The sequence below is a fragment of the Acinonyx jubatus genome, chromosome A1 (genome assembly GCF_027475565.1).
Source record: "Acinonyx jubatus isolate Ajub_Pintada_27869175 chromosome A1, VMU_Ajub_asm_v1.0, whole genome shotgun sequence".
NCBI classification, from domain to species: Eukaryota; Metazoa; Chordata; class Mammalia; order Carnivora; family Felidae; genus Acinonyx; species Acinonyx jubatus.
The window spans coordinates 101,533,844-101,555,855 of record NC_069380.1 but is presented as its reverse complement, the minus strand read 5'-3'; the positions used below and the strand labels follow the sequence as shown (position 1 = coordinate 101,555,855).

Here is a 22,012-nt window from a genome sequence, read left to right as displayed (position 1 = left end):
GAAGAAGGAAAAAAAAAAGGAAGGGGGAAAAAAGCAAGGCAAAGAATAAGTGATTAAAATATTTTTGGAAGGAGAGGGTCCACAGAGTAGGCTGGCGTGCAGAATGGTACTTGGAGCTGTAGAAACCTGAACGTACTGGCCCAGGAGTCAGCCAATCAGGAGGCTGAGAAGCACATTTCCATAATGATGATTGGCTGGTGGGCTGGAGGCTCGCTGAGCCGAGAGGATGGGTGGAGAGGATACTGCAGGAAATAGCTCACGATCACTTTCTGGCTTTCTGTCGTGCATTGCCTAGTCTCCACAAGTTTGTAGTGATTCATCCTTTAGGAAAGCTTGTTTTGAAAACAAAAGAGGCGCAGTTGTTCACAACAAAAGTAATACTCCGCAGCCAAAGGAGCGGAATATAATGGTACTCTTTTGTTTATTTACTTTTTAAAATGAACTTTGGTCGCCTGATTTTTTTTTTTCTTCTAACCAAGATATTGAGACTTTTTTTTTAGCAGATGCGTAAGGGTTTGATGTAAATTAAAATTCGACAGGGGTTACTGTTTCTGATAAGCGTCATTGCTTGATTCATCTGGCAGCTCTCTGAAATCTGCACAAATGGAATGTAGTTTGTAAAGTGCCGAGAAATTCTGAAATTCTAACGCCAAAAGTACATGAAATACTTTCACAATTAAGGGGATTCTGTTACTGTTTCCAAGAAGAGGCTGTATTGGGAATGTTTTTTTCTTGCAGTCATATATGTGTGAGAGCTAGAGATATACTTGCCCATGAATGTTGTATTACTCTTACACAATTTGACACGCAGGTTAAAGACCCACTGTCATTAAGGTTCTAGAGATTTTTGTAAATCGCAAGAGGGGGAGCTGAGAAAGCAAAGCAAAGAAGAAAGATGGATTGGAACATAATGGCTGTATGGGCTCCCTTCGGGCCCTTTGCTTCTTGGTGGCATCGTCTTTGGTCGGAATTGTTTTAGATTCAAAGAGAGCTGTGACAACATTTCACCTACAAGTTTTCACGTTGCCTTTAACGATCATTCTTTCCACAGACCATCTTTCTGGAAATGAGAGTAATTCTATAATGCAGATTAAGCAGAAGTATTTTTTCAGTCTCTCCCAGTGACCATTCCTTGGCTAGCTAACAGACCAGCCATTCAGAAGCAATTTTCTTTGGGCTGAAATTATGTGCTGACCGTAGCAGAACACTTCCCATAATAACCCTTCCCCCACCCAACGCTAAATACAATCTGTCTCCTACTCACTGTAATAACGTGCAAATGACTGTAATTTTGCAGACAAGAAACAGCCCAAAGTGAAACGTGTCTAAACAGAGGTCGATTTGAAAAATCAGGGCTATTACCTAAATCTGTAAAATACATATTGTAATAAAACCAGCAACAGCAATCTCCAATAAGTAGTTTTAAAAAACTGTAGCTTGTGTTTTGATCTTCTTTATGTACCCAGTCTCCACTGGCATAAAAGAAGAATCCTTTTCCAGAAATGGTTTCATTACATGCGATGTAAATTGCCTTACTTTGTTAACTGATCCGCAGACCTTGCTTGGGCACCCGTTCAGATATAGTAGCGGGCACGACGCTGCAAGGGCCTGCTCCAAGCAGAGGTTCCATTTCAGACACTTAACACTGACCTACATTGCGGTTCTTTCAATGTGAGCCGTATACAAATGTTTTCCTTTAGAAGGATGCACTGTTTTGCGACATTTGCTAGTTTCTCTAGCACTGCAGGGCCTGAAAGGGACGCGATTTGCTGTGTTTTCTTTTTTTCCTGCAAGTTTGAGGATGGGGAGAAGAGATGGGGCAGGACACACACATAGAGGGGGAAGCATCTTCTTTAGCTCTGTATTTCTTTCCTATTAAACTCCCTCGTAGTCTTACATCAGAGCATGGGAATTGTGCTTTATATCGTTTCAATTTGTTGAAACAAAACTGGGGTGTGAAAATGTGTGAAGATAGCCATTAATCTCCTTCCCCTCAATGGAGGGTCCCTTTTGTTAGACTCTCAGGAGATTAAATGGAAGGTGAATGGTGCATAGAAATGACCTGAGACGTTAGCACAGCTGTGTTACACAGTGTGTGTAAATGTCTGTAGTCACAAAACGTGTTATCTGAATATCCCCAAGTCTTCCCGGGAAGGGTGAATACCATCAGTGTGTTTCCTTTATGCATCCCACCCTACCTCCCCCTGCCTTCTGCCCCCCCAGCGAAGGGCCTGAAATGTTTCTGTGTACAGGTCCTCTCTTTCCACTGGACACCTGCTTCTTGTCACTTTATTTTGGTCCGGCGATATTTCAGGACATTGCAAACATGCCAAATGTTTAACCAAGAACACTGCTCATCTCTTTTTGGTGATAGTTGTCTAGGGAGGGATAGCGTTAAACATGCTCCCCGGAAACTCAAAGTGGACTTAGTCAGCAGGTGTGAAAAGGCAGAGAAACAGTTTTCTCTAGAAGACCTTGTGCAAGTGGGAAGGTAGAATGTTACCAGTAGGTAAAAAGAGTGAAGACCTTGTAGTGTTTGTGTGGGCGTGTAAATCACCAACTCTACATTCCCTGGAAACCAGGGCAGGTCACCTGCCCACTACCTTGGGGCCAGTCTGTTCATAAACAACCCCACACAGATAAGAATCTTTCTCCACAATCTTGGGCAGCCACAAAGTTTCTCATTATGTCTAAATTGAGTTCCTTTTCCCATACACCAAGCCCATTTCCAGGTCGGTTTTATTCCTTATAACTTTGCTTTCCGCTTTTCCCGCTTGGTCCTGAGCGAGGACGTGTCCATGTTGACAGAGATTTTTTGGAAAAGCTAGGACCAGGTATACACTCCCATCCAAATAAAAGCTGAAGAATTTTTTTCTGATCCCTCATATACCATAATTCAGAGGAAATAGGAACCGGAGACACATCTACTGTTGTGTTTTTCTGTGTTAACTGCTCGAAGGCCCTGGCCTTCTCAGCATTGAGCTCTTTGGCTCGTAAATAGTGGGGAAAGTCCTAGGCCGGAAGCTTCTGCACCTTGTGATTGGTGCAGAATATCCTGGGGGGGCAGGGCTCTTGGTGATGGTGATTGGAGAACACTCTTTAACTGCCCCCTTTACCCACTGTTCCTCAAGCGGCTTCCACCCCTCCATTCCTTCTAGACTCCAATTCCAGCTGGCTCCTCCCCACTACCACATCTCTGGGGAGACAGGCACTAAAATGACGAAGTGCTCGTGTCATGCAATAGTCTGCCAGCGTCACCAAGGATGTGCATGTGGATATTAATATGGAGACTGGCGTGGTCCTGTTATCTTGATAAGAGACAGAGCTAAAACTTTCTTCTCGAAAATCTGAGAGCCTCCCGATTTTTGTGAGGGGAGCAGCCCTGACTTTCTAAAGCTGCTAGTTAATTATCTTCGTTTCACTCATCAATTAGCTGATAGCCCTCTGATGTCTCTTGATTGCCCCCTTTGTCAAACAAAACAAAACAAACACACGCAAAGCCAGCATAACAACTCTGGCTTATTCAAATCTTCCAGAAGAATGGGGAGGGCAGGAGATGGGGGGTGGGGTGCAAATGGAGTGTGGAGATGTTGCGACGGCAGGAAAATGGTTTGAGTTAAATTCGTGAATGAGTTTGGCATAAGCCCCTACCTTTGACCAGTAGGGTTTACTGAACAAAAAATGTTTAAGATTTAAGGTTAGGTGGTAATGTTAGGGTTAGATCAGATTATTTGAGTATTAGGAAGCCTGAGCTTTGGTTTTAGTTATCCTGAATCCATGCCCCAGACTCAGGGATTTGCTTTTTACCAAGGCAGTGTTAGAGGGCTGCTTCTACCCTTTCCAGCTTCACAAATTCAGGTCTTATTTTCTGTGCTTTTTGAAGTCCAGTTGTTGTAAGAGCTAGCTGTTGATTTTTCTAAGCTGATATAACATTGGGGGGGGTTAGCCATGGTCTTCCAATGGCTGAAATGGAGTACATACCCCAGGGACACTGGAAGTGCCCAGGAATGATCTGGACGTTTGAGGAACCACTCTTCCAAAAGAAGAAAAGTTAAAAAAAAAAAAAAAATCACCATATGGTGCTATTCCTATCAATTGAACATTAAAAAAATTTGTAAATCTGTGTATTCAAAAATAGAAACAAACATCAGAGCTAAAATGGAGGGTAAGTGGATATCAGGTGGCTAATTTGCCCCATTTTATTTGTTAATGTATCGCGTTGATTTGAATACAGATCGCTTTAGGGAGATCTCAGGACTAGTCTAGATTGCATTCCTCTAGTTTATATACCTCAGCAAAGTGCTGTTTATTACTATTTGCAGCGTCAAGTTGAGTTCATCTGTGGGTAGTGAAACAACACATTGCCATTTTTAAAAAGAACTAAATATATTGGAAGCTCAAACATGAGTCAATAGACATTACTTAACACATGTGACATAAATATTTTTATTGACCCGCAAAGTCATCACTGAGTGTTTACATCATAAGCTGTCTTTTGCTACCAGTAATCCACTTTCTATGTCCACTTGACTCTGAAGACACATCCTCAAATTGTAATTGTCATGTGGAAATTACAGTAGTGTTGGATCTTTAATGCTTGGGATCATGATGCTTTCAGTGAAATTCAGAGTACATCTTTGACTTTAAGGTTTCCACCTTGTAGCTCCTAAAAGTAATGGCAAATAACAGTGAAAAATTAAAAAATAAAAGTGCTTTAAAGGCTTAATATATATATATATACATTAATTTAAGTATATTAGCTGTTACAGTACAATACTGCGCTTGTTATTTTATATAACCTCTCTTATCCTGTGACCTCAGAGTCCCATTAACTTGGTTGTTGGCATTCGTCCTATAATAGATTGTAAAATATTTCTCTATTCTTGGTGGATTGAGCTGGCTAGCGGTCAGAGGACTTTGACACATCTCCCGCCCCCCCCCAACTCCTTTCCCCAAGATAGGGTTAAAGATCTGGGGGAAGGGGAACTCTGACAATCTTTCCGTTTAAAAATGCATACTGGGACTGCTTAACGGGTTAATCTTTCTAGTATATTTATCTCCCACAAATCGATTTGGTAAAAAACGAGGCTGGCCCGAGGTGTTAATATGGTTGGCTGGGACCTTATTTTATTTTTTAATTTTTTTGGAGCCGCCTAGAACCAGGTGGAAAAGATTTGTTACAAATTCCAGGGAAGAAGTGTTCACGTAGTGGCGGTTAAATGGTTGCCAGCGTTCACACTTAAGTGCTTGTACAACAGACGACTGGAAACAAAAGGGTTACTTGTTTCCCCACCGCCGCCTTTACCCCCAGATCGATTTTTCTTATTTAATCAGCGAGTAAAAAGAGAGACACGGGGAAAAAAAAAAAAATTGGAAGAAGGGCAAAGTGGTGGGGGAGGGTTGAAAGCCAGAAGCTGCAATACAGAAAATCATTCTTGGGAGTTCGCGCTGCTGAGTCCTTGCAACAAGGAAGGGAAGCCAGCAAAACGCTCGCAGTCATTTCCATACAGCCAGCCTCCCTCTTCTCCTCGCTACGCGCTAGTGGCTCATTTGGCTTCCCTCTGCCACCGAGCGATCACATACATTATTTCCCCCAAGATAACACAATCAAACTTGTATTTACCGACATCCTTTCCTCGCAGCCTGTTTGAGATTTGTTTTAATAAATAAGTGTTTTATGTGAATGATGTAGTAATTGAAACGGCGCACCATTTTTTTTTTCTTCTTACTGCAGGAGGTTCCCCATCCCCAATCTGGTTGGAAAATAAAACGCTTTGTCTCCACAACCACCCCCCACCGCACCCCCACCCGCTCTCAGTGTGTATTTTATACGTGTGTATATCTCAACCCCCTACAGTAGCCAAGAGAAAGCAGCTAGCCAATGAGAGAGCCCAGTTTCATAAAAGCTGCTCTCTGATTGGCCCGATGCGAAAGGGCAATGGGAACAAAGAAAAGTCCCTTTCAGGTATAGAGGCTGAGAGCTCCTTTTGCTCCACTCCCCCTGTGTGTGTGTTGTGTTTCAGTCCTGATTTCAGTGTTGCAGAACAAGCTTGTTGTGTGTGTGCACCAGGGGGATTTTTGTTTTCTTTTTTTTTTAATGTGAATTTTTGCTTTTACAAAAAATACACAGGACGGTCTGTGACATTTGATGGTCCATCTTCTTTAATAATAAATTTGTTGAAGAGATTATAATTTCCAAAATAAAGCGGCTGCAACCAAACACATTCAATGCAGTTAGAAGGAAAAGGTCAACTCGATCCAATACAGACCGTAAGTACGGTTGCGTGGGGAATGTGCGAGTTTTATGCATTGAAATGAGGAACTAGTTACAGGGTTTGGCTTTTGCATTGAGAACAACAACCCAAGAAGGGTGAATTTTATTCAGTGGAGGGTGAAGCATTTGTAACTTCTTCACACAAATTAAGCTTGACTGGGCACTCGGGGTAACTTAGAGTAAATTACCTTTTGGGCTGTAACCCAAGGAGAATAAAAGTGACACAGTTACATATCCTGATCTGCAGTGTCCATTCCCTAGCTCACCTCGCCCCCTCCCTCTCCTGTCCTAGCTGGGCAAGACCCTCTTCCAAACCGAGCCAGGAAAATGGGGGCAAGGGCAGAACAAGCCGATTTCTATCTCTTGCCACATCCTAGTTCCCAATAATTTAATATTAAACAAGGGAATAGTCACCCATTACATGTAATGGTTATAATTACCATTTTCCACCTCCTTAAAAAAGCAAGCAGCAAAAACACCATTAAGGGAAAAAAAAAGCGCCCCACCCAACCCAAACAAACCCACAAATAGAGTAACAATGGTGTGTTTATTACATGACCTGGCTCGCGAGCTAGCAAAATATTTTTCTTTGTTTAAGACGTGAGGGGGTCCCTAAAACCCAAGTAGCTTGGAGGTGCCCTCCCTCCTCTGCTAGGCGTCCCCATCCCTGGCCCCTCGGGAAAGCCGACAAATTGGAGATAAGTTGAGGAGAGGTTTATAAGGTGTTTCTTTAAAACATCTGCTTTGCTCTTGTGCTCATTACATTTCACTCCTTCGAACTTCCGAGAGCCTAGATCTGCGAGAAATGTTTCACATTCATAACTTGTAGCTGCGCCCACTGCAGGGGGGTGGGGGCGCGGGGAGGCGGCGGCGGGGGGTGGGGAGTGTGTGCAGGGGGAGGGGAGAGACCTTCAGCTTTTTTTTAAAGACCAGATCAGTATTTTCTTGATACGCTTGTCACCATTTTTGTTCTCACGACAACCAATTGAGCCCTTGATCCTCACGTGATGTGAAAGGCTTGCACTGTAACAAAATCGCTCCTTTTAGATGGTTGGTTGTTGCTAACTCGCCCATCCCCCTCTCCCAGCCCCGACATTTCCAGCAAAGCGACTCTCCACTTCCAATCCATCAACAATTCATTACTGCTTTTAGCTTCCAAACGCCAGCTAATTAAAAATACTAAGCCAAGCTCCGGGGCCATCTGACTAAACACAGGAGGGGGGTGGGTGAGAGAGGAGGAGGAGAGAAAAATAAATAAAAGGGAGACGCACCGTTTGCTGCGACTATCAATGGGAAAAACTGTCCGGAAAAAGGTCGCCTAAAAAAAAATTTTTTTTTTGACTCTAATTATCGAATTACCACATGAGTGATTGGCTTGAGCGACGGCGGATCCCCCCCCCCCCCCCGGGACTATACTAGGAACTGGGTTCCTTTTTCTTAAAACAACATAAAACAGGAAAACATCACATCCTTTGGGTTTCGAAGACTGAACCAATTTTAAACGCCGTTATTTTCCTCACCCCACCGCCCCCCGCCCCGAGCGAATGCTGTTCTAACTGGTTTATCAGCTCATTGAATCATCTGCTCCCCTCCCCCTCCACACCTTTCTTTTTCTCCTTCGGCTGGGGTTCTCATCCTACCCTTTCTTCCTCCTCCTGCCCCTCCCCCCTCCTCCCTCTTCGCCCCCTCCTCCCCTCCCCCTCTTCTTCCCCCTCCTTTCCTCTTAAGTTAGTTCAAGAAATCAAATCTGTCAGGACGGGCGGAAAAATGCCACTTCCCGACTAACAGGCGGAATCCAGCCCAGATTTTCAGTCGTTTCTTCTTATTCTTTCTTCCCTTTCACTAATTTATCCCGATGTTAGCACATTCTGTCTTGTTACTAGCGGACGCCTGTAGGTTTGCTACACGGGATCATTACTTACTGATCACGGTGACTCTGAAGTCTGGAACTGAAGGCGGAATGAGAAGTTGGGAAAACTTTTTTCTCTAAGCTCTCTCTTTTTTTTATATATATCTATAAAAAACTATTATTCTCGATGCTTGTTAAGAGGAAAAAAAACCTTTGGTGCTTCTGTTGTGAATGTGAAACATTATCTTCCAGCTGTACAGTGACACATTTTTTTAAGGAGAAAAGGACTCCTGATCCGTTTGCCAAAAGGGGGGTGGGGAGGTGGAATAATGTTATCGAGTGATTATTCTGGCTGAGATGTGTTATTTGGTTTCTTCCTTCTTGATCATTTGGTGTTTAAGTAAAATGAGGCACAGGCTTGTTTGCCGAGTGGAGTGGGAAAGGCATTTTGATTTGCTGGCCTAATTAAAAAATGATAAAGGATTAAAGGTAAGCAATGTCTGTGTGTGTGTGTGTGTGTATGTATATTTATTTATTTTTCTCGACAATCAACTGTTAAAAGGGGCTGATCCCTTTAAAAACCGTTTTAACTGATCTTTGTCAAACACACACTCATTTGCGGTCATTGAGGCCACCTTGGCGCAGACTACTTAAAGTGCATGTCTTAATCAGTTTCCCTGTACAGTCAGTGGCACCATATTTAACAGATTGAGCAAGTCTGTGACCTAGGAATACGGTAGAATTGTTTACATGTAATTTTTTTTCCCTCAAAAGGCAGGTATTCAGCCTTTTTTTTTTTTTAACACTGTCTTTTTATAGAGAAATGCTCTTAAAGACGTGTGTGTGTATTTCAAAAATAAAATTGTATAAACTGTTGGGGAAGAGACGGTATGTGTTTGCTGGGGGCGGGGGGGGAGGTAGTTATTGGTTGTTTTTCCTGTTCCTTACTGGGAACAAAAAACTGATTGCCCAGACAATTTGTAAAAAGAAGTCATAAAATTAGAAATAAGGAAAATTTAGAAACATAATTCTGAAACTAGCCTCAAGAGGACTTCCAGGGTCTGGTCTTTGAAATTGCAAGATCTAGGACGCGTTTAGGGATGTTTAAAGCTGTGTTCCTCCCTCTTGTCTGAGTGTTTAGGCTGTGTTTCTGGGGTTGAGATATCACATGTATGAAAAAAAAAAATCCTAAACTCTTTTTTTTTTTTTTTTTTAAAGAACCTTTCTGGACTTGACTCAGATCTTTAAGATATTTTAATGCCTTAAAAAGAGTGATTATCCTTGTGCTGTTGATAAAGGGTCGTTTTTTGTTTTGTTTTTTTTTTTTTTAAAGCTACTGTAAGATGCTTACTATCACGGGTAAGTTTTTTGGGCTTGGTTATTTTCTTTTAAACCTGGTACTGGACTGTGGAGACAATATAGGAGCCACCTTCCTCTCCAATTTTCCCTGTACCCCTTACTGACTCCCCAGTATTAATCGTTTTTTATTCTGGTAACACCCAGACAAGAAATATCCGACTTTTCCCCCCTTCACAGGAAAAGGTGGACCGGGACTAAAGGGTGTAAAATCCCTGGACACATTCCTGGGGCAGGAAAAAGAAGAGGAAGATTAGAAGATTTTTTTTTTTTTTTTTTTTTTTTTTAAGAGAAAGCCCAGCGGAGCTAAACGGATGTCCCCTCATCTCCAAAGGAAAGTTCATCGGATTTTTATACTAGAGAGCTCATCTTCAGGATGTCAGTGAACATTTCTACTGCAGGAAAAGGTGTGGATCCAAATACGGTTGATACTTATGACAGTGGTGATGATTGGGAAATCGGGGTTGGAAATTTAATAATCGATTTGGACGCTGATTTGGAGAAGGACAGACAGAAATTTGAGATGAATAATTCCACCAACACGCCTAGCAGCAGCAACTCGAAGGATTGCGGAGGTCTGGCCTCCAGCGGGGCCGGTGCTACCGCAGCCTTAGCTGATGGCCTAAAATTTGCTTCTGTTCAGCCTTCTGCTCCCCAGGGGAATTCACACAAAGAGACCAGCAAATCAAAAGTGAAAAGGAGTAAAACTTCTAAGGATGCTAATAAATCTCTGCCTTCTGCTGCCTTGTATGGGATTCCCGAGATCAGCAGCACTGGCAAGAGGCAGGAAGTCCAAGGGCGCCCTGGAGAGGCAACTGGCATGAATTCAGCGCTGGGTCAAAGTGTGAGCAGCGGCGGCGTCAGCAACCCAAACGGCAATAGTACCGGCACCGGCACCTCCGCGGCCACCGCGGGGGCGGCCTCCTGTGGGAAAAGCAAAGAGGAGAAGGCAGGTAAAAGCCAGAGCAGCCGAGGTGCCAAGCGGGATAAGGATGCGGGGAAATCCAGGAAGGACAAGCACGACCTGCTTCAGGGCCACCAGAATGGCAGTGGCGGCCAGGCCCCTTCCGGGGGGCACCTCTATGGCTTTGGGGCCAAGAGCAATGGAGGTGGCGCGAGCCCCTTCCACTGCGGGGGCGCTGGGAGTGGCAGCGGCGCGGCTGCAGGGGAAGTTAGCAAAAGTGCCCCGGATTCAGGGCTCATGGGAAACTCTATGTTGTTAAAGAAGGAAGAGGAGGAGGAGGAGAGCCACAGGCGAATCAAGAAACTGAAAACCGAGAAGGTAGGATAAAGTCGCCTTCCTCGACTTCCCACTTTCCTCTTTGTGTGCATTTGTGTGTGTGTGTGTGTGTGTGTTTGGGGGGGGGGTGGGTGTCCTCTGTGTGCCTTAACACTTCCTAGTCGTGCTTTCTGGTTCTTTGTGAGATTTCTGTCCTCTGCATCCTTTCCACGAAAATTTGGAATGGGGGAGCTTCCTTGGGTGCACGGTTTTAGCTCTTGCTTCTGCTGCTGCTGCTTGTGGTGCTGAGGGTTCGGGTCCCCGGGTGGGAGGGCCTGGGTGTTCCTAAAGTGCCTTTTACCCTGCAGAAGGGCTTCTGGCCAGTCAGCCAGTTGTGGTGTGCTTTTCATAGAAAACCTGCTCATGTACCCACTTGACTCCTGTCCTGGTTTCTCGCCCAAGGAGAGCTGTCTTAGGTGTGAATATACGCGCCCTAGTATTTCTGGTAGTGTGTCCTTAGGGGCAGGGTTCACGGTCCCTCCCTGGGGAGGTAGGTCGAGGATTCTCAATTACACTCCCCCCTCAACCTGTTTATTTTTATTTTTTATTTTTTTTCCGTTACTTTCTCCAACATAGTTCTGTCAAAGGGCATCAGCCTTGCATGGGTTCCTCTCATTGGTCCTGGGTTAAACCCCAGCTCGGTGCCCCTGTGTTGTCGGTTGCTTCGCTGTGTAGAATGACTGGAATGTTTTTGGTGGCTTTTAGGACTGTACCCTGGTGCCCTGGCCCAGTTCTTAGCTGGAGATATGAGTGTTCTCCTTTGGATTTCTGGCTTGCCTAGGGAGTAGTGGGAAGGCTGGTGAAGACAAGTGAAAAAAAAAAAGGCTTGGCAGATTGGTGCTCCTGAAATGTGAAAACGGCCAGAGGAGACGAGAATTTGGGGTCGCATTTGAGCAAAAGTCTGGTTAGACACTGCCTTTGGAAAACTTGCCCCCAGGGCTGTGCCATTCGGTGCTGGGGGCCTGTGACTTACTGGTCTGGTGACGGTGGTGCGTTGGACTGAAAGTGCTCTGTCCACCCTGCAGGTTGGGAGAGAGCTGGGGGTGTGAGTAATGTTTCTGTAAAATCGGTCTTTAATCCTGCCGGTAGTGCTTTGCAGAAGCAAAAATTCATATCCTGTGATTTATGGCGTGGCTGTTTGGAAATGTGCTTCTTAAATACTTTGGTGTATTTGCTATGTCTAACTTGATCCGAACTGTGAGATGTCTTTGGGTGATTCTTTCCGTGTACAGTTATTCGCTGCTCTGTCCTCAAACCTTTCAGTTTTTGTTTTTGTGTGTTGAAGACTTTAACGATGGGAGTACAGGAAGAAAGTTCTGATTTCATGATTTGAGCAGTTGTTGAAGGTCCATCAAAGTGTCGATAATGCCAGCATCCCAAAAAGCCTGCGAACGCTTCTTTGATTCCGGTGCCTTTGGGCAGACAGCATTTTACAGCGATGACTTGAAACGCATTTTTAAAAATCCCAGGTTCCGATACTTACATTTCACTGCGTAGTTGCACGTAATTTCTGCTAAAAGGCGTTCTGAAATCTTATTACTTAGTACAGTAGGGCATTTACTTTTGTTGCCAATAGTCTTCCAATTGCAGTTATAATCTGCTCTAACTATCTAGATGAATTGCCCTAATCCAGTGCTCACAATGGCTGTGGTTAAGGAGTCAGAACCATTTGATTGGATTCACTGCTGCCTGGAATGTGGGAGGTACTGCCCTTTTGCATTCCCCTTAGCCTTTTAATCTTCCAGCCAAATGTTCACATTCAACAATTTTGTTTAGCTGGCAGTCGGAACATTTCTGTATCTCAAAGGCTGCTGTCATGGCAACTGAGATTAGAGCACGGTGTTGGTTCTCCAGTTTTTGTGTTCTTTTCACTTTCTAGTCACAGAGGAAACTGGATGAAGAATGGAAGAATTAAATTATTCATATACGTGCAACTCATCTGGAGTCGGGAGCAGTGTAAATGCGATAATGTGAATTACATAGATGAAGAGCAAACAAGTCGTGATGGGGCTGGGGGTGGAGGAGGGGAGAGAGCACAGCGCCTTTAGATTCACTCCACCGCCCGCCGCCAACTGGAGCCCCCGGTGTTGGCACAGGGACCCCTCAGGGATGGCTCCGAGGGGCTCGAATCCTGCAGTCTTGGCCATTCTCCGTCCAGCAGGGAGGTGTTGGCTCAGGGACACGGGTCCTTAGGATCCCCCCCCGCCCCCCCACTCTTAAGAATGCTTGCCTCCTCGGCACCCAGAGATGGCACTCTCTCGGACAGATGTCACCCAGGGAAGTCGCTCTGATTCCACCAACTCGTGGATGGGAAAATGAGACCTCAGTTTAGGGACGACTTCCTAATGATAGGAGGATCCTCCGCTTAGGAGGTAAAAGATTTAGTAGGACATGCTTTCCCTGACCAAGTATTTCAGCACCGGGGCATCTTTGAGAAAGGTTTCTTTTGACATTTTGTAGAATGTTTTCATCTCAGCCTGGCTTGATTTTCGGGGTTCGTGAGGAGTAAGTGCCTCAAGAGTGAAAATGATTAATTTCCAGCAATCAGATGTGGCTCACGAGGGGCCAAGTGTGGAACACCAAAGGAGGGGTGTATGTGTGTGCGTTTCTCTTCTGTGTGTGTGTGTGGGGGGGGGGGGCGTTGTTTTTCCTGGTTGAAAGGTTTCACGGGAGATTCATAAGACTTGCTGTCACCGGTTAATTTTCACAGCATGCTTAAATGTCTATTTTTGGGCTGTTTATTCTGTTTCTACACTACACAAAGTCATGTAAAACATGATAAATTGGACCTTATGAAACCTAATTAAATCAGTGAGTGTTCTGCTCCTTTATGTGGAAACCACAAGTATGTTGTAAAAGTCGCCACTCCCTTAATACGTGAGCAAAATCAAAACATGCCATAATTCTAAGATGTTTGAGCTATATTTCTATAGCCCATTTTGTGGTTAAGCCACCAGTGACATGTCTGAATAAGTAGATTTGACGGGTTGGCTTTGGGTTGTTAAAACCTGCTTCTCCACCTTACCCCCCCCACCCCCCCTTCTTTTGAAGCATAATAGCCTGTATTAAGGCTCTTCTGCATGTATCCTCCTTAGCTGTCTTACAGTTTTGACTTATCAGACACAGGCATTCGGCCGGGGCTAAACAGGGTACATGGTTTTGTTTGATCGCCGGAAAATTCAAAACTACACAGAAGAATTCTTAAAAATACCCAATACCTCAGTAGACATGAAAGGCACAGGAGATCTTACAGTTGTGTCTCAGGGTTCTGACGACTCAGTACATATTCAGAAAAGAGAATTACTTCTCTGATATCCTATTGCTTTCATTAAGATGGTCCTTAACAGCCTAAAAGGTGGTGTCGACAAATGGACCTGTCTGTAAGGGATATCATTCATTTTATTTTATTCTCTTGTAGAAGCCTTTTACACTTCACTAGGGAATTCTGGCACATTTTCTAAGTGAGCGTGAGCAGTTGAAGAACGTATTTTGATGAATGAGTTTTGGGGACAATATGCGTCCCCCCCTCTGCCCCCAAAGCTAGTGCCCCCTACAAATTCTGCTTCGAGAGTGCAGTTTATCTACTGTGAAATAAAAGGGCAGAAAGGTCACTTGCCGTAATTAAAGAACAAAGTCTATTGTTGTCGGACAGCAAACTGTTTGGAAAGCCACAGAAGGGATTTAGCGGTTAAAAACGTTGGTAACTAAGGGTGGCTCCCAGTGTGGATCCCGCCCCTTACTTTTCTATAAGCTGCCTCTGAGGGTGACAGGGCTTTTTGAGGTGGGTGCAGAGGCCATCCTTTCCCCAATCAAATACTCTGGGAGAACCCAAGGAACTTGGGGGCGTTTGTGTGGTCGAGGCAGATCACCGAGTCCTGAGCGTACGTGGTATTGGAAATGTACCGGGTGTGCCGGAGAGATGAAAAAAACTACGCACGACAGATCAAGACTGTGCTAAAGGAGATAAATAATGTTCAGCAACTTTTAATAACTTGGCAAATGGTCTGAACAAAAAAGGGGGGCGGGGAGTCATTGTCCAAATGTCACCAGGTTAAGAATGCTCTTCAGGTGAAATTGCTTGGCTCCGAGATGGTTTTAATTAGAGTGTTATAAAGACTTATTTTTTCCTAAGCAGCATTTTATAGTTCGTAAATGAAATGTATGCCGAAAGTGCTAAGCAGAAATCTCCCTAACCACAGAGGTGTTCAATAACCAGATTCAAACAACACGGAAAGGACCATCTGTTCTTCGTTTTCAGCTTGAAAAACAAGGATTGAATGGCCGAGATTTGCTCCAATTTTGACTGTGTCTGTGTGTGAGTGCGTGTTTTTTTAATTTAAAAAAGTTCACCTGGTACTTCATAGAAACTTGCAATTGCAGTAATACGAGGAACGCTGTGAAAACACATGTTCCTACATTTATTTTAACCAGTTCCACTTTTATTTAAAAGATTTCCAGAAGCCCAGCCATTGAACACTTTATAATGGCTATTCAGTTCCTGCAGGCAGTCACAATGAGGGGTCAGCTCTTCAAAGATCTCGCTCTTTAGTCAGTACCTGAATTATTCTGTCAATTTTCCCCCTGGAGGCCAGAGGGGTAAAGGCTCTTTCCAGGCTAACTCTGGTCAGCGTTTATCGGTTAATCTAATTGTGTGTGATAGCACTTTCCACCGGTGTTTACTGGACTAGACCTCGCTCTCCTTTAGAGCTGTATCTAGGATTGTTGATAATGGGGAAAATATTCTTTCCACGATGATAACTTTTGAGTCCTTGACTTTTAGACACTAAGCTTGGTTCTGGGTTTAGTAAGAGCCCTGGGTGAAACATTATCCGGCCTTTGTTTGAGGTCTTTTATAGAAGCTAATGACTGGGCTTGTGCCTCCCTGAGATAAATGACATTATCTCTGAGTGGGCTGACAGGAAACAGACATGTTAATGGTGAGGCTGCAGGGAAGATCTGCTCGGGTTCTGACAAAAGAGTCAAGAAGGGACCCCTGGTTGTGGTCATTAACACATAATGCATTCTTGCTCCTCCTAAGAGGCCCTTGATAATTGGAAAGCTATTTTAGCCACAAGCACTTAAATCATAAATCTACTGCTCCTAGTTCCTTTGCATTTTTAAAAGTAGGAAAGTAGCCGTGTGTGTGTGTGTGTGTGTGTGTGTGTGTGTGTGTGTGCGCGTGCGCGCGCGCGTGCGTTAACAAGTGTGTGATCCGGTTTATTTTTATTTTTTTAAAGCTGGGTGGTAAGGACATCTGGTAGAGCCCTATGAACTGGCTATACCAGGTGGGATCTCTCTTTGTCTTTCATCGTGCCTCAGTCATCCCTCTGTTTTAATAGACCCAAAAGAGGGGGTCGAGAAGCTAACCAGAAATCGTTTCATTACATGAAGTTTGCCTCGTGGGAGAGGGATAAAAATCTATTTTTTGGAAGTTGGGGGACAAGATTTTGCTCAGTGATTTGAATGTGATGAAACCTGCCTTTTGAAGTGTGTGTTTAAAAAGTCTTGGGTATAATTGAGTTTCATTGCAGTTTCAACTCCACTTCTTGAGCGGAGATAATTGCCATGTTGCACACACGCTAGAGGTGTAGAAGAGGTGGAAGGATCATGTTATTCTGTTCTTTAATATTAAGCCCTGAAAGTTTTTCATAGTAATTACCGCGGCACAACATAGTTTTGATTGCCAGCACTCTGAACTTGCCAGTGATCTGAACATCAAGGGTTTTGCTTGAATACATAAACAGTTTATTCGTAAGTTACTTGTGTAGTGCTCTTGTAGAACGTGGAAGCCAGAACTAAGGAGATATTGGGCAATCCCTAGCAATATCACAGTGGCTATAAGCCTTTTTCATTAGGATTGTTGGCCAATAAAGAGTATTCTCAATCTGTGCATTTCAGGTTATAGACAGGGAAAGAGAACAGGTGAAATCTTTCCCTCGGGAATGACTTAGGTCATCATTTAGAGGCTAATCTGCGGATCAGCTTGGTGCCCTGTAACTCGCATTTCTTAGGTGTATGTATAATTATTGAACAGCAGAATTCAGCTGAGTCAGTTGAAAGATCAAATTGGCTTTATTCGGGGATTCCTGAATTGGGCAGTATTTCATCTAGCAAAAAGAAAGGAGCTCCAAAGAGCTGTAGGAAAGGTAAGGTTTTGAAAGGTGGACGGGGGGCGGGAGAAGGAAGTTTATTAGCAGAGTGCCTTCCTAAGGGGGATGGAAGGGGTCTATTGGTTTTCTCACTAGCGCTAACCAGGTAATCCCATAAATGATGGGTTAAAGGCTACATTCCTGGGACAAGCTGAATCTACGGTTAGATTACTGGTAAGTCTTGGTTTGCTGATGGGGGGCTTAGCACAAGTGACTCCATTTTGGACCTGTTGTTTCTTTTGCAACACTTTCCCCCTTTGATTAGACTTAGCTGAACTGTGAGAGACATGATCAAACTTCAAGGCGTTAGCACCACTGCCGGAGAACCCTCTGACGTCTCCCAGTTCTTGTTGATCCTTTGGGTGGTTTTCTCGGGTCATGGCTTCAGGCTCACCAGTTTTTGCTTGGTTATTTTCTTCAGTCCTTTTCTGGCATTCCAGTCTTAGGGAGCTCATCTGCTTGGTGGTTAGCGGTTGCGAACATGCCTTTAAAGCTTCTGAGAGAATACAGCTTGCCAGGGAGATTACTGTGATTATTGTAAGCAGGATAGTTCCCAATGCCTGGAGTGCACTTTGAAGCCATGGTCCCCACCGCCCAAACCAATCAAAATCCAGTAGGTCAAAGAAAGACCCCACTGAAGAAAGACTCCCTTTTGAAGGCAAGTGGCCTGCTCACTGATCTTAGGTGACTGAGTTTGAACTCTGCTGCGAGAAATGTTCATTAAGGTACAACAGACACTATGGGCTGTAGCATGGGCACCTCCTTGTTTAGCTCAAGGATAAGCATGGGCTGCCCTGTTCTCAAGAATAACTTTGGCCGGAGGGTCTAAGATGTTTGGGGGACAGCTTTTGCATTAGCAGCGGATTCAGTAATATTTTCAGGAGTTAAGTAGACCACACAGGTGTTTTTATTCTGGTTACTCTTGACTTGTATCCCTTTCTTTGTACCGAACCAGGCTGTAAGGTTCCCTGGGTTTGGGGGTGTTAACCAGAGATGTGGAAATGGACCGTCAGGGTTAGGGAGTCTGACAAAATAGAGGAGGGGCCGATTTGTTTGGGAGACACTGAGGCAGGAGCATAGTGGTAAGTCCAGCCGTTGTTTGGAGGTTGGATTATGACAGGAGCGGCGTACCTCGATGTTGGCCTCTGAGTCGATTTGATTTTGAGGTCTCTGGCAGGGGTATGGAGCACAGGACTTGTCAGGGGGAGACTTCTTCAGCTCTGAGATACATTGTGTATCTGAAGTTCGAGTCTCTGAAGTTTGGCTGCCAGCTGGGCAGTGAGGGGGACCTGGTCCATCCCTTCCAAAGACACTGAAGGGCAGTCTTTGTTCTTAGTGATCGCAGATCAGAAGGGTGCGAGAAAATTGGAAGCGTGAGCTGGAGTTGTAGCCAGATAATTTAAGAAACTACAAGCTTTCAGGACCTGGTCCGGTTATAGGTAAATAACAGAATCTCAAAGGCAATTAATAGAATTGGAATCTAACGTACAGATAAACGTGCAAACGTCTTTTCTCTGTACAGTTATCTCCATGTTATATACCAAAGATAATTACAGTAAAAGTAATTTGTTCGCTTTAAACTTGGTCTGATTATTTACATAAGTGTAGCAAAGGTGGTGATTGACCTGGGTGCCTAGATGGCTCAGGCAGGTAAGTATCACTTGGTTTCCACTCAGGTCCTGATCTCATGGTTTCGTGAGTTCGAGCCCCGAGAAGGGCTCTGTAATAGCAGTGCTGAGCCTGCTGGGGATTCTCTCTCTCCCTCTCTGCCCCTCCCCTCTCCTCTGTCTCTCTCAAATAAATAATAATTAAAAAAAAAAATAGCGATTGACCCAAAAAGCTCTTTTTAAGACTGCTTTGCTGTCACCTTGTAAGCAAGGTACTGTGCCGGTTTTTCCAAGGGGCTTTATTCTAGCTCCATAAAGTCAACCTGTTTTTTTAAAAACACTCTGGTCCTTGGGGCGCCTGGGTGGCGCAGTCGGTTAAGCGTCCGACTTCAGCTCAGGTCACGATCTCGCGGTCCGTGAGTTCGAGCCCCGCGTCGGGCTCTGGGCTGATGGCTCAGAGCCTGGAGCCTGTTTCCGATTCTGTGTCTCCCTCTCTCTCTGCCCCTCCCCCGTTCATGCTCTGTCTCTCTCTGTCTCAAAAATAAATAAACGTTAAAAAAAAAAAAAACAACAAAAAAAAAGACAACACTCTGGTCCTGAGTCTAAGCACACGTGTCTCGAATACAAGATTCTAGTCAAAGTCTTGGCAATATAACACAGTTTCCAATTGTGTCCTGTTACAAACAGAAGGGATTCTCATTGAACTTAAGTAAATAACTGTTTTGCTGTTGAAAGAATACCCAAGAGTTTCCAAATTCTGGAGGAATGGGGGAAAGTAAATGTTTCATCTTTGTTTACAAAGGCGTACTTCACCAAATTATTAAGTCATTAATAGCTTAAGGGAAAAAGTTCCCTCAAATCTGGAAAAATAACATTAAAGAATTAGCACTATCTCAACCAAGGTGTCGTAAAAATTATAATCATCCTCCTCCTTTCATTCAGCCCCATGCTATTAATTTTTGTTCTGCTTGAATCCGCTTTTCCCATTAGTTCTGGAAATTCTTAACCAGTTCATTTTTATGATCTTAAAGTTATCAGAAACTTGTGTTTGCCAGAGTTCTTTCTGTGAAGCCCTTAAGATGACATGCCCTTTGCAGGAACACTTTTGCAAAAGCATTTGAGTAAAACAATAACTGTCTGAAAGTGAAACGACTTAAAAAATGGCCATTGGTAGGGGCGTCTGGCTGGGTCAGTCGCTAGAGCATGGGACTCTTGATTTCTGGGTCATGAGTTCAAACCTCCTGTTGGGTGTGGAGCCTACTTAAAATAAAAATTAAAAAAAAAGTCCATTGTTAAAGATCTGATGAGAGTTCATTATAAGGGAATTGACAAGAAAACTTGGTTGTTTCTTTGACACAGATTTTAAAATGATAACCTGGAATTATGATGACAATTATTATAGCAGGACATATTGGACTTTAGGAATTTTATACAGTTTCTGGAATACTACTCATACAAGTCTGTACAAATACAACATAAAGAAGTCTTGGTATTGGGGAACGGGAAGGGAAAAAAGAAGTCCTAAGTAGTGTTTTTTATCTGACAGTGCTTCCTGTGTAATTTAACATATCAGATAAGCCTACTTAGTTTTGTTTTGTTAACGTTTATTTATTTTTGAGAGAGAGAGACAGAGTGTGAGCGGGAGAGGGGCAGAGAGAGAGGGAGGCACAGAATCCGAAGCAGGCTCCAGGCTCTGAGCTGTCAGCACAGAGCCCAACGTAGGGCTCAAACTCACGAACTTCAAGATCATGACCTGAGTTGAAGTCGGATGCTTAACCAGCTGAGCCACCCAGGTGCCCCTTGACTCAATTAAAAAAATTTTTTTTTAATGTTTCTTTACTTTTGAGAGAGAGAGAGAGAGTGGGGGAGGAGTAGAGAGAGAGGGAGACATAGAAACTGAAGTAGGCTCCAGGCTCCCGGCTGTCAGCACACAGCCCAATGCAGGATTCGAACCCACAAACCGTGAGATCATGACCTGAGAGGAAGTCAGAGGCTTAACCAACTGAGCCATCCAGGTGCCCCAGATAAACTCACTTAGTTTAACAGCTCCCTTTTTATAAGAAGGGAAAACAAATCTTTTCAGATGTTCTAGGAACCCTCTGAAAAATGTCAGTTAGTTCTAAGCCAAAAAGACTTCATTTAGGATTTTTTTTAAAAATTATTTTTAATGTTTATTTATTTTTGAGAGGGAGGGAGAGAGAGAGAGAGAGAGAGAGAGAGCTGAGAAGGGGCAGAGAGAGAGGGAGACACAGAATCTGAAGCAGGCTCCAGGCTCTGAGCTGTCAGCACAGAGCCTGACCCGGGGCTCGAACCCACAAACTGTGAGATTATGACCTGAGCCCAAGTCAGGTCCCAACTTTTTGGGCAAATACAGAAAGTTAAATAGTTGTGTGATGTCTTACAGAACAGACCAATAGCCCAAGAAAACTTAGCAGATGAAAAAATACTAAGGTTTCGTTCTGTGTTAAGTATACTGCTGACATTAAAGCTTATTTAAAAACCATTATAACAAATGTATTCAATCTTATTTAGCTTGATCATGCATAAATTTCACAGACTTTCTTTTTTGCATATTTTATTTTTAGTAATCGCTACACCCAATGTGGGGCTTGAACCTACAACCCCGGAAATCAAGAGTAGCATGCATGCTCTAATGCCTGAGCCAGCCCTGTGCCCCACAAACTTTCTTTGTTACATTCAGATTTTGTCATCTGGTTTTCCTATTTCCCCATCCTGAAATAAACACCCTCACTTGAGGACAGAATACTTTTATTTTCCTTCAACAAAATGCATCTCCATTCCTCATCTATTTCTTTTTTTACACATCCTTTCTTCGCAATACAGAGATGTTTCCCTTATTATTTCTAGTAGCTTCACTTACATAGATTAGAATTTTTAACCCTTAAAAACTTTCCATTCTCCTGAAAATGAAGAAGTAAACAATAGTGTACTCTTACACTAGCATTTCGTGGCTTGGCAAGTTCATAACTAGTCTTCCTAATTTGTAGAAATACACATTTTCTCATAGTAAATTCATTGTGGCACAAAACATGGTTACTAATAGACCCAGATATCTTCAGTTCCTCTGTAAAAGAAGCACAAAATGGATAAACTTATTTTTAGTAACGTTTCAGTGTTTAATTTGGAGATGATCTAGATATTCAGTGGACCTGATTTATCATTTAAAAAAAAATTTTTTTTTAACCTTTATTTATTTTTGAGACAGAGACAGAGCATGAACAGGGGAGGGGCAGAGAGAGAGGGAGACACAGAATCCGAAACAGGCTCCAGGCTCTGAGCTGTCACCACAGAGCCCGACACGGGGCTCGAACTCACGGACCGCGAGACCGTGACCTGAGCCGAAGTCGGACGCTTAACCGACCAAGCCACCCAGGCGCCCCTGACTTATTTAACTTAGCAAGAGTAGCTAGAAAATAGTAGCCAAAAAATTTTGGAGACTAATTGCTGATATGCTCACAGAGAAACTTTGATCTCCTT

At 43.6% G+C, this 22,012-nt stretch overlaps 1 protein-coding gene and 1 long non-coding RNA gene across 7 annotated transcripts in view; one reads left to right on the top strand and one right to left on the bottom strand.

Annotated features, from left to right (window-relative positions):
• Nucleotides 1-4,363: 4,363 nt before the first annotated feature.
• Nucleotides 4,364-8,403, bottom strand: LOC106975235 (uncharacterized). The gene is made up of 3 exons (XR_001430286.3): nucleotides 8,197-8,403; nucleotides 7,546-7,592; nucleotides 4,364-4,666 (listed from the first exon to the last, which is right to left on the bottom strand). It is a non-coding gene; the product is annotated as an uncharacterized LOC106975235 (long non-coding RNA).
• ZNF608 (zinc finger protein 608) overlaps nucleotides 4,962-22,012 on the top strand; it is a 118,339-nt gene continuing 101,288 nt past the window's right edge. For 2 of the 6 annotated variants that reach the window (XM_027076801.2, XM_053220364.1), the window contains exons 1-2: nucleotides 4,966-6,270; nucleotides 9,660-10,761. In XM_027076801.2, coding sequence (XP_026932602.1) covers nucleotides 9,856-10,761 — 906 coding nt within the window. In that variant the 5' untranslated portion in view covers nucleotides 4,966-6,270; nucleotides 9,660-9,855. Of the gene's footprint in view, nucleotides 6,271-8,383; nucleotides 8,613-9,659; nucleotides 10,762-22,012 lie in introns of those variants that run through there. The other 4 variants (XM_053220366.1, XM_053220365.1, XM_027076800.2 and 1 more) reach the window with 4 other exon arrangements.